The sequence below is a fragment of the Plasmopara halstedii genome (assembly GCF_900000015.1).
Source record: "Plasmopara halstedii genome assembly, contig: Scaffold_2061, whole genome shotgun sequence".
Classification (NCBI taxonomy): Eukaryota; Oomycota; class Peronosporomycetes; order Peronosporales; family Peronosporaceae; genus Plasmopara; species Plasmopara halstedii.
Genome location: NW_020188969.1, coordinates 139587 through 156207, shown reverse-complemented (window position 1 = coordinate 156207; position 16621 = coordinate 139587). Strand labels below are relative to the sequence as shown.

The 16621-nt window shown below is 37.3% G+C and overlaps 7 protein-coding genes across 7 annotated transcripts in view; 2 read left to right on the top strand and 5 right to left on the bottom strand.

Moving 5' to 3' along the window:
* Nucleotides 1-2718: 2718 nt before the first annotated feature.
* PHALS_02561 (myb-like dna-binding) lies at nucleotides 2719-3498 on the bottom strand (the record flags this gene model as incomplete). The annotated part of the gene is made up of 4 exons (XM_024716964.1): nucleotides 2719-2733; nucleotides 2795-3205; nucleotides 3306-3370; nucleotides 3456-3498. 4 exons carry the CDS (start codon nucleotides 3496-3498, stop codon nucleotides 2719-2721), a joined length of 534 nt encoding a protein of 177 aa, XP_024582510.1.
* Nucleotides 3499-4840: 1342 nt separating this feature from the next.
* Nucleotides 4841-5409, bottom strand: PHALS_02560 (uncharacterized protein; the record flags this gene model as incomplete). Its single annotated transcript, XM_024716963.1, has 4 exons — nucleotides 4841-4843; nucleotides 4899-4976; nucleotides 5035-5123; nucleotides 5220-5409. 4 exons carry the CDS (start codon nucleotides 5407-5409, stop codon nucleotides 4841-4843), a joined length of 360 nt encoding a protein of 119 aa, XP_024582509.1.
* A 44-nt stretch (nucleotides 5410-5453) lies between these two features.
* PHALS_02559 (oligopeptidase b) lies at nucleotides 5454-7699 on the bottom strand (the record flags this gene model as incomplete). The annotated part of the gene is made up of 3 exons (XM_024716962.1): nucleotides 5454-6887; nucleotides 6957-7478; nucleotides 7541-7699. 3 exons carry the CDS (start codon nucleotides 7697-7699, stop codon nucleotides 5454-5456), a joined length of 2115 nt encoding a protein of 704 aa, XP_024582508.1.
* A 181-nt stretch (nucleotides 7700-7880) lies between these two features.
* Nucleotides 7881-12060, top strand: PHALS_02558 (myosin-like protein; the record flags this gene model as incomplete). Its single annotated transcript, XM_024716961.1, has 3 exons — nucleotides 7881-7895; nucleotides 7955-8318; nucleotides 8387-12060. The coding sequence occupies 3 exons, from the start codon at nucleotides 7881-7883 to the stop codon at nucleotides 12058-12060; spliced, it is 4053 nt and encodes a 1350-aa protein (XP_024582507.1).
* Nucleotides 12061-12458: 398 nt separating this feature from the next.
* Nucleotides 12459-12971, top strand: PHALS_02557 (myb-like dna-binding; the record flags this gene model as incomplete). The annotated part of the gene is made up of 1 exon (XM_024716960.1): nucleotides 12459-12971. The coding sequence occupies one exon, from the start codon at nucleotides 12459-12461 to the stop codon at nucleotides 12969-12971; it is 513 nt and encodes a 170-aa protein (XP_024582506.1).
* A 691-nt stretch (nucleotides 12972-13662) lies between these two features.
* Nucleotides 13663-14386, bottom strand: PHALS_02556 (uncharacterized protein; the record flags this gene model as incomplete). The annotated part of the gene is made up of 2 exons (XM_024716959.1): nucleotides 13663-14252; nucleotides 14296-14386. The coding sequence occupies 2 exons, from the start codon at nucleotides 14384-14386 to the stop codon at nucleotides 13663-13665; spliced, it is 681 nt and encodes a 226-aa protein (XP_024582505.1).
* A 1860-nt stretch (nucleotides 14387-16246) lies between these two features.
* The window catches only part of PHALS_02555 (endomembrane protein 70-like), a gene marked incomplete at both ends in the record, with an annotated part of 1089 nt that continues 714 nt past the window's right edge, over nucleotides 16247-16621 (bottom strand). Inside the window, one exon of the mRNA XM_024716958.1 lies at nucleotides 16247-16587. Coding sequence (XP_024582504.1) covers nucleotides 16247-16587 — 341 coding nt within the window. The remainder of the gene's footprint in view (nucleotides 16588-16621) is intronic.

Genomic DNA, 16621 nt, shown 5'->3' with positions numbered 1-16621 from the left:
GCTTTCGCCAGGGGTGAGCACTACAGGTATTGTCTGCATTGCGGGTACACGAGAGCCACCTCGTTGAGCACTCAGACAAGTGCCAAAGGCTTTCAATGGAAATTCTTGTGGAACCAGGAAACGAGCTCGAAGAGCTTTCCGTTTGGCAAGTTCATCTTCCGTTCTGGCCGAGGCCAGATGACGTGGACGCGTAACGATCGAGTTACCGCATCCTTCGCTTCCACAGCGGAATCCGCTGGGCGGAAGGCATATTCCATACGAGGGTCAATGACCGGCCGTGGATTGGCGTGCTTCAGAGCCGCCGTATGGGCAGCTTCCAGCTGCCGCCTCTGTGCCCCGTCGAGGTCATTGGTGATTACACCTCGTCCCTCGGGTTGGCGAGAAGTCAAGGAGCGGACATGGTGTCCGCAAGGCGCGAGCAGGGCTCGTAACACGCCGCTGGCGCAGCTCGTCTGACTCGTAGTCTACCACCTCCACATCCTCAACGAGGTCAATCGTCATTGGTAGCGTTCGCGAAGCGCGACGCTCGTGCTCATCGAGCCTAGGATGCACATCCCCCGGTGCCGCGGACACACTGTTTGACGTTGCACCGCGTGCGGGAGACGATGTTGGGCTCTGCCCGTGTTCGCTGTCAGAACCAGCGAGACTTGGTGACTTCAGTGTCGTTGACACAGGGCTTATTGAGCACGGATGTCGTTTTATTTTAACGAATTAAGTTGCAGTGTCTAGCGGACACGCGGGCCTCATTGAGGCAATCATCGATTGAAACTGTAAATATTCTCAATCTTAATGGGGGAAAGAAAAACGAGATTACACGTACCCTTGAACAGGTGTGTGTGTCACACGAGTTGGGCATGGTGTGACTGCACCCAACAAGAATACGGTATGTGGCTAAGTAGCCAGTGGTTATGCATGTATTTAGATTTTTCTATATATATTTAGGAAAATCTAAACATTTAAAATTAGGCGGCTTTGCCGCAGAAATTTAAAAAAAAATCATTTTTACATGTTAAACGGGAGAGTATTATCCTTGAGGTAAGGCAATAATTACTCGTGGAGTAAGCGGATCGCGACCCGCTAAACGCGTACTTTTTGTAAGTATAGAACGAAGGGTCGGTGACCTAAACTACGCTTCCTCTAAGCGCAAAGCTACGGCAGCCCCGCTGCAGCTTTCGTCTCGAATTTCGCGTCAACAAACGCACAGAAGTTGGGTATTGTATGCTTCTATCAAAAGCGAGAGTCTCTACAGAAAACAACACTGAAAGTTATTTCTACTACTTCACGAGTACACATGTATCAAATTGGTTCTTTTTCAACTAATACTAAATATTTATCCTCTCCTTTCTCATAATCAAACTGTCTTTCTTCTCTGACGTGCGGTGGGTACCTCCTTTTCGGCGGTCCGTTATCCTTATATGCTGAACTTTGAAATATTGAAATTGTTATGCGACTTTCGTACGATTGTATCATACTGTAATTTTTACAATTGTACCAAATGTAGACAAAATTACAGTACGTACTGAATAAAAAAATTACATTATAAGTGACAGACTTTTTTATTTCAATATAACAAAATTTAATTTTCTATAGTCACATATCTTTCGGCGGTGAAATTTAAAATAATAGACTTAATCAGTTGTATATATGCGGAGCGCTAATACTTACACTATGCGCTCAACCCTTGATTGATGCTACCATCTGTAACATTCCGAACATTTTTGATGAGTGTGATAGCTTTCATAAACGCCTGTTGGCAGCTTGAGAGCCAAATGATTGATGATACAGATCAACTGCACATCCTATTTCGGATTGTCTGACTCATATTAAATTGCTCTAAAAACTAAGCTTAATTACCGTATGGTATACATCTCGAAGCAGCAGTATAACTGAACCCATGTCATAATATCAATATACCATTATTAAGAATTAGAAATACATCATAATCATCAAGTAATTTTATATAATCTTTTTATTGATCACAATAAATGTAAGAACTCATATTCTACAATATCACAATAATAACGTCAATTATCGCTAAAAGACACTTTCATGTTTCTGCTCCTATATCTGGCTCATTTTTTCCGTACTAGAAGATATACCTCATACTGTCTTTTGAAATAATTACTTAAAGATTGAATGTAGAGTAAGCTTCAATAGAGAAGGGAATACAGATGCTTTAGATAGTCAACCCAGTGTCATTCGTGATGACGCGAAATTACATGTTTGATTCAACGAAGTAGCAAAACGTCGAGTGAGTTGAATCTGCTTTATGAGCTCAGACACGATTGTGCAGCTGATACACAGACCTTTCAATTCGCATCAGATGGTGATTGATAAATCACATGAACTCGGTACGTCAGCCCGTCTGGTGGAGGCTAAAAAAGAATCGTCAAGGTGAGACCAACATGGGAACAAAATCGATTCCAATACGAAAACAAAACCAACAATAACATGTTTGAGATTTATTCGTTTTATAAGTTACTCTCTACATCACTTGCAAAGGCTTGACTTTAATTGAATTAAGCGCTAATCACTTTTCGAGTACCAAGTGCAAGTATCATATATGCATCCCAATGCTTTCTCGATTCGTACTTGCACTTAGAACTGTCATGAGAAAATCAAGACACGAATCATCAAAATCCGAAAGATCCATCGACGTCGTACTATCATTGAAATTCGAAGTAGCACTTGAACATGGACTTGAGCTTTCAAACGTTGTCATGTGATGCATCTCTTTTCGACACATTTTTTGATATTGATCAGTTGAATTCGCAAGTAATCCCAAGTTACTTACTTGAGTAGAAGATGACAATGGTGCACGTAGAAGTCTCGTTAATGTTGGATCAACGTGACCATTTGGATCAACTCGTTCCTTGGCAAGTTGACAGAGTTGAACCATATCTTCATCAAGACGATGTTCAGGTCGAACAAGTTTCTTTCGATCTTTACGTAATCCACGAAGACGACGACCAACTTTTTCATAATACTTTTGAGCATGCGTCTGCACTTGACGTGGTGAACGTGTACCGACGAATCCCGCAATTTTTCGCCATGGTCCATGTGGATATAATTTAAGTCCCATGAGAAACCGATCATGTTCTTCACCTGACCATAGGCCTCGTTCAATTGAACGCATCGAAGTTCTCATCATGTATATTGTAAGTTGAGCTGTGTACGTCGTGAGTGAAGTAGTGCAAATTGAAGACTGAAACAAGATGGAGCTGTCAGTCAAACAACAATCTTGTTCCTTCTAGTATTAATGATAGAGAAGAAGAAACATCAGATGGTGAACCATAGTACTGTACATTCGTTTTCCATGTGTCGAGTACAGCTGCTACACTGACGTTTAGTCCCTTGTATTGTTTCAAAACTTATGGAATACCACATGCTTTCAATGGTATTTTGGTGAAGTTTTGCCATCAACAAGACAAGTTTCTTCCGAATCTATTGATTACAAACGATACAGTCATCTGTAGCATCAACAAGACTGTCTATCATCTCTTTAAAAAAGAATTAGGAATAGTCAGCACACATAAAAAACCAAATGGATAGAACAGAAGGTTTTGAAAAGCAAAAATACTTGATTGTCTGATGAAACTGACATGATAGACAGACATCAGCTGGAGATAATTGATTGACGCAATGCCGTGCGATAGGATCACATCTTGATAGTCCACTTTCGCTCATGGGTGATACTTGAAGTCATGAATCGGATGATTAGAATAAAAAAGACGTCCAGTGTATGCGTTATGACCATTTTCTAGAAGGAGATTCGATGAACTGAAGTTTTAAAGAGATTTGAGAATTAAAAACTTGAGATATATCGTTCGAAAACTCGCATTGTCTTGCTTTTTAGACTTTCAATTCAAGTATTCGTATCGAAATGTAGTTACCCACGACTCCAACGTGCTGATAGTCGTCAAAGATGTCAGGGTGAATTTTCATGGATACCACTCCTTCATTTCTGATAATTGAGCTTTTTTTGTCATGATTTGGATGTAGCCATCATGTCAGACTTGAATAACATTTGAAAACGAGTTGAAACGAGTTGAAAATTAACGTAGTTAGTTGGATCATACGTGTATTTACAATCATGATCATGACTTGACCCTTTTTGATAGTAGATGCTTTTACAACCCATTTTTCTTTGAAATCTTCATTGAGATCTTTTAATGCAGTTGTACGACAGTCATTGTCGAACCAGAAAAAGTTCAAATACAGTGCGAAAGTCGCGTATCATCAATCAATTCATTGATACTTTAACGCAAAAGACTCTTGTACTTTTAACATGAGAGATGTTGAGAGTACAGATCGAATAAGTTGATGACTTGAATCTCATCAAGACGTCGATGATCTGTTCAGAAATAGAAAAACTACAATGCACTTGATCCTTTGATGCAGCGATCAAAACATCGAATGTGTCACTTTCATAGCTCAAATACCTTTAATGAATTGATGAGAATTGTGTCGAGTGAACTTCTATAGCTTTTGCTGCACATCCTTAAATATTTGAAGCACGTCAATATCATACAGATCAACATTGTCGTCGTTTGTTAACTTTCACATTAGAATTCTGGATTGCATCGTGAGTTTTTAAGATTGATTTAGGATACTCTCAACCCATTTTGATCTATAAAAGATACGCTCTGTCCGTTTTCAGGATTGAAACGATAATGCAATTCCAGCTCTTTCATAGAAAAGAAAAGAATTTCACGACAACATTTTCCGTGACTGTGTTACCTCTAATCGTTTTCTTGAAAATGTAATCGACATTTGAACTTCTCTAACTTTCAGCGTTTAATTCTCAACTTTCTGTTCATTATCATGTTGATTTATCGTTCTACTGCTTTTCACACAGGCGTCAAATGGTGTTTTCAAATGAAGTTCAGAAGACTTGCCTTGTTCTCGACAAGTTTGTGAACAGAAATCTCGAGACACGAAACACTTTCGTAGAGACGATGACAAAGACGAATTATCTTCAGAATAAACGACTGTAGTAGCTGATCGTTGAGTATGTGAGCGAAGGAATCGCACCTTACAATTCCAACAAAGTGTCGTGGCAATATTCTGAAACGAAATTGATTTTGATCGAGCCAAGTTCGGCTTTTGTACGATTGATGATTCTGTCGATAAATGAAGAAGCGGATGGACATCACAAGTGTTGCTCGTTTTAAATGACTTACAAAAGCTAGAAGAATGAACATTCGACTCGTTTGTACCTACACCATACATTCTTTCGTTCTTGTTGTCTTGTAATTGTGCTGCTCCCTTCCATTTCGTACCACTTGGTCCTAATTGTGAACTTTGTTGCCATGCTCTTCGTTCTCGATCAAGTGTCGCTTTCACAATAGCCAAACGATCTTCCAATTGCTTAATATCTTGTTCTAACTTCTTAGTCGTAGCTAACATCTTACTTAAAGATCTATTTCTATTCTCTAACTTAAAAACTATCTTTACTTCTTTGGAAACTCCAATCCCATTGCTTGATATAAAAATGCGATCTCCATCGCACTTTCTTCTAATTGTTCCAATCGTCCACTACCACCAAAATGTCCTTGATCAGTTGACATTTTTAATAACATTAAACGTTTTTGATCTTTTGATAATAAAGATTGAACTTTTCGCATCATATACATCCATTTCGCTGGTTCCCAAAATTGTACTCGTGAATCATTTAAACTTCCAGTAATAAACATAGCTGGATACACTTGATGCTCGACAACATTCTCACATGGTGCATATGATCGAATGTATTCACGTACATTTAACTGATTTGGATCACCCCATTCATCATATTCATGAATCGTTAATGGTAATGAAGCATCTAACATTGTAGCAAAAATATCAACAAAAGGTACTTTCATGATTAAAGCTTGATACAATTGAGGTGCTTCATTCGCTACAACTCCCATAATCAAACCACCAGCACTCACTCCTTTTCCAGCTAATAGCTTTGGATTTGTATACTGTGCATCAAATAAATAATGCGTACAAGCGAGATAATCTTCAAACGATTGTCGTTTTAACAATCCTTTTCCAGCATCATACCATGGTAAACCACATTCTCCACCTCCTCGAACATGTGCAAGTGCAATAATCCATCCACGTTCAAGTAAACTTAAGTATTCCAGTTCAAATTCAGCTTCGAGATTCGTTCCATAAGCTCCATAACCAATTAATAATGTTGGATTCTTTCCATTTAATGTCAAATTTCGATCATGAATTAATGTAAGTGGAATCTGAACATTTTTACTTGGTACAAAGTATCGAAAACAACCAAATTTTGTATCATGTGATGAATCGATGACATTCTTTTCCTTGAGTACATGTAATTGACGATCTTTCATATCATAATCAAACACAATCTCGGGAATTAATGGTGTTGTGACTTGAAATCTTACAAGATTCGAGTGACATTCTCGATTGATACCAGGAAAAATACGACCAATTTCATATATTTCTGGGATTGGAATATAATGAAATGAAAGATTTTCATAACTGTACACACGAATTTGAGGAATACTTTTCACTCGTTCGTACAGTACAAGATACTGGTCGTACACATCAACATCTTCAATTTTTACATCTTTTTGCTCAGGGATAATAACGTGCCACTTTGTTGTTGCATGCCATTTACAAGTTGCAATTTGATAATTTTGAGCACCATTTGCATTTGTAATAATAAAAAACTGTTCTGCAGCATGATCGACAAAATATAATGTTCCAGACTCACGCTTTCGAAATACTTGAGGTTTTGCATTCAAGTCGTGACTTTCTAATGCATAAATCTCCGAGGCATTTTTTGAATTACAATTGATGAGAATAAAACGCATATCTTTTGTTTGAGATACATCAACAAAAAATGCTTTATGTTGTTCTTCATAAATCTAACAAATTAAAATGGCCAAAAAAACTTGTTAACAGCATATCAACTTGTCACTCATATCATAACGTACCAATTCTTGTGTATGAGTTGCAAGATTGTATCGGTACACTGCAAATGGTCGTCCGTCTGTGTCTTTTTGTGTATAATAAAATGATTCATTCGGTGGTGAAGCAGAACTCCATTCGACATTTTTGACGTTTGTTAAATTTGTCAAAATTTGCAAAGTATTCAGTTTGACATTTTTCAACATAACTTGAGATTCTTCACTTTCATTTTCCATAACAAGCAACACTTGTGTTGCATCAGCGGAAAGTTTCATGGTAGCAACAAGGTGAAAATCATGATTTAATGACATTTCAACATTTTGATTCAAGACAATTTCTTCATCTGCATCACCACTTCGAAGTCGACGATAATATACTGGAAAGTTCTCACCTCGTTCTTGACGTGTGAAATACTCATACTTGCCAATACACTCGGGAATACTTGCGTCTTGTCGTAAGAGACGATTGCGAAATTCAAAATTCAATGTGCGTTCAATTTTACGAAATTTGGGTTTTGATATTTGATTTGCAAGATAATTACGCTCCAGCTAGCAACAAACAAAAAATTTGAAATCATGTATCAAAGATTAGAGACTTGAAAAAGACAAACCTTAAGGAAACGCTGTAATCGCGGGTTTTTCGGGTCTTTAAGCCACTCCCATGACGTATCGATAGCTTCATAACATCCAAGTTGACGCCTGATACGTGATGTATGGAAGAGTTGGACTCGAGAAAGCGTTTTTGACCTTACAACAAAGTGTCCAAGCATTTTTGGCACGATTTTTGGGCACTTTTCTAAAATCTCTCAATCACTTCTTTTATGTCAATATACTCTTTTCTAATTGGCTTTTACAAATTTTGCCCAATCTATGTCAAGATTATAAGGGGGGCAAGCACGAAAGAGCGTTCATTTGCACAAAGAGTAGAGTGTTGGTAAGTCAGCAGCGACGATGGAGGGGATTAAGGTACGAAGTATCAAAAGTTGCACGGATTTTGTTATCATCAACTAAAGGTAAATTTGCAGGTATTTGCACCCGATCCCGATCATGTGTGGCTTCCGGGTGTTATTTGTGGCACAAATGGTAAAAAGGTTACAGTACGACTAGATGACGTTGTTGGACCAAAAGATGCGACTATACGAGATCGAATCTCATCTGAGCGTGATATTCATGCTTTTGCTGGATCTCAGCGTACTGTGGATCTCTCTGATGCGTCGGTGCTTGAGGCACTAAATGCTAAGAGTACAACTAGCAACACTGTGGCATCTTTACCTTTGCAAAATATGAGTAAAAGTGGCACAGGATTTGAAGATATGATTCTTATTGATCAATTACATGAAGCATCAATTCTTTATAATCTTCGTCAACGTTTTTTTCGTCAATTACCATGTACGTTAAGACGTTGTGTATGTAATATGTAATATTTTACTTAAACTAATGATTATATCTGTAATTAGATACGTATACAGGACGCATTTGTATTGCTGTAAATCCTTATACATGGCTTGATTTATACTCGAAAGAAGTGATGGCAAAATTTAGTGATGGCAAACGTGAAAAGAAACCACCTCATGTTTATGCAATTTCAATGGAAGCATTTCTAAATATGCGACAAAAACATGAAAATCAAAGTATTCTTGTTTCGGGGGAATCTGGAGCTGGTAAAACTGAAACAACAAAAATTGTCATGAGTCATTTAGCTGCACTTGCAACAAATACGAATTCCAAAGTCATTCAACAGATTATTCAAGCAAATCCACTACTTGAGTCATTTGGAAATGCCAAAACTGTACGAAATGACAATTCAAGTCGTTTTGGGAAATTTACCGAATTACAATTTACGAATGAAGGACAACTTCTTGGTGCACGATCACGTACGTATTTACTTGAAAAAAGTCGTGTGACGACACAAGCACATGGAGAGCGTAATTTTCATATTTTTTATCAATTATTGGCTCAACGACATCAATTTCCCGATTTGGAATTAACTTGTGAATCTTTTCATTATGTTACGGAATTTGTCACTGCTCGTGAAAATCAAGATGAAGGAAATTTAAATCAAACACAAGAAGCTTTAGAACTTGTGGGAATTTCACAAAATTTACAACATGAAATTTTACAAATTTTAGGTGGAATTTTACATTTAGGTGAAACAAAATTTACGATACGAAATGGAGATATTGATGCTTCACAATTAGTTGATCGAGATCATTTTACAAAAGCTTGTCGTTTACTTGGTGTACAAGTTGAAGCATTAGAACGTGCTGTGTGTAATCGCAATGTTTTTGTAGGTCGTGAAGTGATTTTAAAACCTATGACTCATGATCAAGCAAGTGATTGTCGTGATGCATTAGCTAAAAGTTTATATTCCAAATTATTTTTATGGCTTGTGGAACAAATTAATCAAACTATTGGTGTACAAACAACAACTGTTGCTTCATTTATTGGAATTCTTGATATTTTTGGATTTGAACACTTTGAAATCAATTCATTTGAACAATTTTGTATCAATTATGCGAATGAAAAACTACAACAAAAATTTGTACAAGATGTTTTGAAAACAGTTCAAATGGAGTATGAAGAAGAACATATTTCATGGGCTCATATTACATTTACTGATAATCAAGATGTTTTGAATCTGATTGAAGGTCGTTTAGGTGTAATTAGTTTCTTAAATGAAGAATCATTACTTGTTACAGGAACAGATGCATCATTTGCGAGTAAATTGGGAGCTGTGATGGAGAATAATCCATTATTAGAGACTCCACGTTTAAACAAATGTGCATTTTCAGTTTATCATTATGCTGGAAAAGTGACATATGATGCAACGGGATTTCTTGATAAACATCGTGATGCGATTTTACCAGATATTAAACAATGTATGAGTCATTCGACATTAGAAATTTTATCGAAAATGTTTACAGATGATGTCAATGGAAGTCAAGTAACATTACGTGGATCAAATACAAGTCGAAGTAGTTTTAGAAGAAGTGGTCAAGCTCAACCTCGTCGTACAACAGTTGGAACACAATTTAAAGAAAGTTTATCACAATTGATGGAAAAAATTGGACGTACCGAAGTACATTATGTTCGATGTTTGAAACCAAATCCATTAAAAAGTGCGCATTGCTTCTCGCATAGTGATATTGTCAATCAATTACGTTGTGCAGGTGTAATTGAAGCTATTCGTGTCTCTCGAAGTGCTTATCCAAGTCGTATGCTACATGGAGAATGTTTTAAAAAATTTCGTGTCTTACTTACGGGTGGAGTGCCAATAAATACGACAAAACTTACAATGGATGTCGAAACGGAGCATTTGAAAAGTCAATGTGAAGAATTAATGGAACATTTGTTACCTGGACGTAATATTCAGGATTATCAAGTGGGTTTAAGTCGTGTATACTTTCGAGAAGGTGTTTTAGAAGCACTTGAGACCAAACGAGGTGGATCCTTACGTAAATATGCAATTGTATTGCAAAAACATGTACGATCTTGGCTATTAAAGCGTTGGTTTCTACGACAAAAACTGATGATGATTGTCATTCAAAAGTATTGGCGTCGATATGTTATTCAACACAAATATTTGACATTACGACATGGAATTGTATTACTTCAAGCACATACACGTGGAGCATTTGCTCGTAAAATGTATCGTGTGTTAAAATTTGATTATTGTATTGTACGATTTCAAGCATATTGTCGTATGCATACAGAACGACATCGTTATTTGATGACACTTGTTGCTGTTCGACGATTACAAGGATTCTTTCGTTTTTCGTTATTACGTCTTGTATTTTTAAGAAAGATGGAAAATGAAAAAGCATATAAAGAATTGGGTTCGAAAGTCGCTCAATTACAAATGAAACTTGATCGAAAACAAATGCATACAGGAGTGAAAATGTCACCATCAGGTAAAAGTCGATCATCTAGTCCCGAAACTCCTCAAACTTCAATTAGTAGTACAACTTCAAATGGCAATTCAACACGTGGATCAATGTTATCAGGTCGATCAAGTGGTACAAGTGGAATTCTTGATGAAAGTCATGAAGTCATTACAGCACTTCATCAAGAAAATGAAAAACTTCGACAACAATTAGAAAAACGAGAGGTGGAAATTCAACGATTAAAGACCGAGAATCGAACATTGAAAAATTGGCAACAATCAAAAGAAGTGGGTGAACAAGTTCAGAAATTAGCATATCGTGATCAAGAAAGTAAAGATTTGACATATTTAGCAGCACTTGAAACGGAATATGAAAAATTACGTGCATATATTTGTGAATCGCGTGATTTACCTTCTGATAGTGGGAGTATCATCCAAGCAACATCACCACCATCAAATTCAACAAATCGTGGATCTCTTACTTCAGTTTTATCGGATAAATCAGTGATGGCTACAGCTGCAGCTAATGGAATTATTGATCCAAAATCTGCTGAAGCTCATCATTTAATTCTTAAAAGTGCTGCACGTATTGCTCATGCTAAGAGTAAAGTATCAAGTAAAGGAAATGCACGTCGTGTGAAAGATCATTGGGAAGAAATTCGAAATTTTCCACCTGCTATGCATTATTCCTTAGGTTCAGTTCCTTGGAAACGTTTATTAACAGATTGGGCTCAAGGAAATCCAAAGAAACTTGATTATATGTCACGATGGCTTAAGAATGTACTAGATGGTGGTCCAATTGTCTCGGAAACGTTTCCAATGGGAGTGGAACTTAAATATGTGACGCCAATGATGTTAGATGGGTTTATGCAACTTGTGATTCCTAAATTAGCAGAACGTCCAGATATTCAAGTTCATGTTCATACAAAAGAATTTATTGGAACAAGTATGCGAATTACATTATCACAAGTTGAACAATTAAATCCTGTACGTACATCAACGTCACATTTACGTCTTGAACGCTCACCACCACTTGAAGTCGAAGATTTTCAACGGATTTCAATCCTTGCGAATTCAAATCGTACGAGTAGTCAAATTTTGACAACACCTTTGAATTTATTACCTGTCGAATCGAATTCAACAGTTGCATCGGGAAGTCCAGGTAGTTATCGTTCAAGTATTTTTCGATCTGGTCGTGGCGCAAATGATCATAACCCTCGTAACTCATTCTTTCATCGTAGTAAGTAGAAATGAGGAAAATGGGGAAGACAGAATGTATGTAAAAAGAACAAATTGACTTTTTTTTCTTTGCTTTGTGTCTATTTTCATTCTCGAGTTTCTGGGTTGTACTGGCTTCAGTCCTGATAAATGAGTCCCATGTGTTCAGCAATCTGTACTCACTCAGACAAATATCCGGACAACAACCATTATAAAATCTAGAATTTTCAAACTTCTTTCTTTCGGCTCATCTGAGATTTTAAAAAGAGGCAAAATCTCTTGGACAGAAGATCCGATCTTGATCTATGTGGCTCAGAGTCAAGACATTAGTGCTACTACTGTCTTCATACCTTTATCTTAATCTTCTTGCTTTAACAATTGCAGCAGTCTTGAATTTTCACTCTGTATAACATCCAGAAAAGTTGAAAATGCTCTCATCTTCAGACACGTCCACTACAAATACCAACCGAACAATTGGCATCTGGTCTACTGAAGAACATGATCGATTTCTTGATGCTTTGAAATTATTTCCACAAGGTCCATGGAAAATTATTACGGAATATATTGGAACACGATCCGTTCGTCAAGTGCAAACTCATGCTCAAAAATACCAAGAAAAGGTCTCTCGTCGACTTCAGGGACTTCAAATGGGTAAAGCCATTCGACTTCGTCGTGAACATCGAATTGATCATGACGTCTTGGCTCTGCGTACCCTCATTACGTTACCAGCTCGTAACAAACACACCACCAGCTTAAGTGTTGTAAGGGAAGAATCGTGTAGACAAATTCATCAAATTGACAAAATTGAGTGCCATGGAGTTTCTCCGTCGTCTACTTCGTCTTTTGATTTTCCTGACTTTCTGGAGTATAGACACTTGGATGAAGAAGAACTGCCGACATTAAGCGAATCACTTGATTTTTTCATTGAAAATATGGCTTGATAGAAGAATTTGATGTTTTCTGTCCTTCAGTAAATAAACAATTGTGTGATTAGAATGAATCTTGACTAATGCCATTGACTTTTTAGTGCTATACATACACATCGAAGTGGTTGAGCTTTATCTCGATGCCAACTACTTTGTTCCTTGTTCTCTTGACAAAATTGGTCATCATAACTCGTTTTTAGAGATGACAGGTAATCTATACATTGTCTCACTTGTGTTACCTAAGAGAGGTAGATGACAAATCGATTGCGTTGATGTTTGTTTGGTCTTGACCACCTTGAAAAGCGGAATATTACGACTAGAACAGTGAACTCAAGTAGCAAAGGTAAAGAGAAAATGTGTCATTTTGTGCAGCTGTGGATCCATTGTATTGCTTCAACACAATACCAGCGAACTATCACTACCGAACAGCGTGTGTGTCATTCTTACAAGTCAAGCAGACAAGGTTAACTATAAATAATCAATCGTGTTACACGTTATCTGCACACATGCCTCCAAGTATCACGGAAAATTGATATGTATAAATGAAGAACATGCTCGTCAAGTTTAATTAAGAAGTTGGAAAGCTGTACCTTGTTGTTTTATTCAATTAATGACTTGATCACTCAGTCTTGTTTCCTTTAATTACCTTGAGATTAAACACAATTGAAGTTCGTGTCGCACTCGTTCGGAACCAGAAAAGCTGCAATCAATTTTTGTTTAGATACTCTTGGAAAGATTTCCACAAAAGTGCAATGATCCTTCTATTCTTTTCATCGGTGTACGAAATAACGTCAGCAAACTTTGCCTTGGTCATAACTTTTCTCTTTCGCCAAAAGTCGAAAATTGTTTGTTTCAGCTGTGTTTCGTATGCATGAATAGAAGGATTATGTGCATCGATTTCCTGAAATCGAATCACATCAATCAGACGTTGTGCTTGGATCACATACAGAACATCCTCTGCAAATGCCCAAAAGTGCTTCTTTTGTCTCGAAAACCTGTCATCCCAATTCGAAATGTCCACGCCCTGTAACTTTTTCATGCAATAAGCTATGATCGCATTTATCACACGTTTTTTTCTTTTAAGCGATTCATGACTGCTACGAAGGTTTTCAGCATCGTACTTGATCTCTTTTCCTTCTAAGACAGACCTGATTGAAAAAAGAGACTCAAGTTGCTTCTCTTTCTGAATCAGCCAATCGAAAGCATAAAGCTGATTCAGAAGCTTAGCTAATTCTTTTGGAGACAAGTCATTCCTCTCTTCATTATCTTCAATTTCTTGTGTCTTTGCTTTTCCAGCTTCCAATTTTTCTCAAAAAGTGACCATTTATTCGGCTATCACGATCGAAAGTATTGTGACGAGTCAAAGTCAAATGGGCCGAAGAGTTAGTCGAGACAACATTCACGATAAACAAGTCGAAAGTTGCCGCCATCACTAGATATTTATATACACGCATGGGTAATGAGAGGGAGAACGTTTATGGCCACAAGTATTTCGATTCACTAAAAAGGCCATTGAAGAAAACTTTTTCTCGATTTTTCTCATGAACTGATCAATTATTCATATGTGAAAATTCTTTTTTTTCCACGAAATTTAATTAAAAGCTTTCAGTCAGCACTACAGCCAACATGAATTTTCAGGAACTCGATGTAGCTTTAAATGTATTTATTGTTTGTGACTTGAGTATTAAGATCGATGAAAGCAGAAATGAAAATTTAGTCAACATGTTTCAATATTGATAGGTGATAGTTCTATTTTTTATTATACAAGGCATTTAATATTTAAATATATAGCCGATATAAATGAAAGAGATTCTGAGCATATCTCAATATATATGTGTTTCTTGTCTCTAAGATTAATAATGTGACTAGTGAGTAAACATGTTTCAACAATTTTTTCATCATTTATCGAGTTGATCTGCTCGACGTCTTCGCTCTGCGCACACTTATGACTCTACCAGCTCGTAACAAACACACCAGCTTAAGTGTCGTATAGAAAGAACCGAGTGGACAACTCATCAAATTGACAAAATTGAGTGCCATGGAGTTTCTCCGTCGTCTGCTTCGTCTTATGATTTTCCTGACTTTGTGGGTTCTGTCCTTGTGGCTTCAAGTGTCTATTTACTTTTAAGTGCTATACATTAAAGTGTTTGAGTCTATCTTTCACTAGACCAACTTGGTCATCCTAACTCGCTTTTCAAGATGAAAGGTAATCAACATCACCCGAAAGAATTTTCTTATAGGAAGTCTCACTCTGCCTGTACGACTGACAGTAGCAAAGGTAGATGACAATTTCGTTAATCATCGTTGATTATAAAATACATTTGGCCACCTTGAAATTTGGGATATAATGACTAGAACAGTGCACACGAGTAGCAAAGGAAAAGAAAAGATTGGGCAAACTCGTGCAGCTGCCGATCTATTGTCCTGCTTCGAAACAATTGCAGCGACTATCATTACTGAAAAGCGTTTTTGTTGTTTGTACAAGTCAAGCAGACAACGTAATCTATAAATAATGAGTTTGAATCAATTATCGTATTACATACGATACAATGAGTTATTCGTTTTGAGCTCAACTACACGCAGTTTCATAACTCTAATGCGGTGCTCGACGAGACGGTGAAGAAGCAGTCATCGCTTAAGTTCCAGTAGATTCCAAAAATGATACAATATGCTTCAAACCAGTTAAAACGGAACACAGTCCTTTTCCGACTCGATCGTCGCTGCGCTAGAAGCAGCTCCTGAGACGCAATCTCTCAGTGGTAAAAATAAAGGACTCTCGCGGATAGGCAGTTTAAGGAACAGGTGGCGAATGAAGCTTAAAAGTTATCTCATTAAACGACTAGCAAAATGGGCGAGATTAACCTGATTAGGAGTCTTATCACGACAGCATCATGATACCAAGTGAAATTTGTTCGACAAATCTGCACAGATCAAACATTTAGCAAAAATGCATTGTACAAGTGTTTGCTGGTGCTTTGAAATCTACGTGTGATGCATCTTTTACGTCGCATCAGTGGAACGGCCTAGCTATCTAATCTGCACACATGATTCCAAGTATCGCGGATCATTTATCTATCGACAGCAATCAATTCTTAACAACATAAAGTGTCAGCACACGAAGAAAGATTTGGCAAGTTTGAAGGAGAATTTTTAATGAGAAGTTGAAAAGGTCCACCATGTGAATTATTGAAATCCAAACTTGATCCATCAGCCTTAATTTCTTTACTTAACCTAGAAATTTAACACATTAAAATTCGTGTCGCGGTCGTCCAGAACAAGGAAAGCTGCAATCAGTTTTTGTTCAAAAATTCTTGGTAAGATTCCCATAAAGGTGTAATGACCGTCTCATCCTTTTCATCAGTATACGAAATAATGTTGTCAAACATCGCCTTAGTCATATTTTCTCTCTCTTTCCAAAAGGCAAATATTCTTTGCCTCAACTCTTGTTCGTACGCAGGAAGTGAATCACCATGCACATTTGTTTCCCGAAGTCGAATCAAATCAATTAGACGTTGTGCTTGGATTACATACAGAACCTCCTCTGCAAATACCCAAAAGTCTGCCGTGTGTTCTGAAAACATGTCATCCCAATTCAAAATGTCCACGCCCTGTAACTTGTTCATGCAATAAGCTATGATCGCATTTATCACACGTTTTTTTCTTTC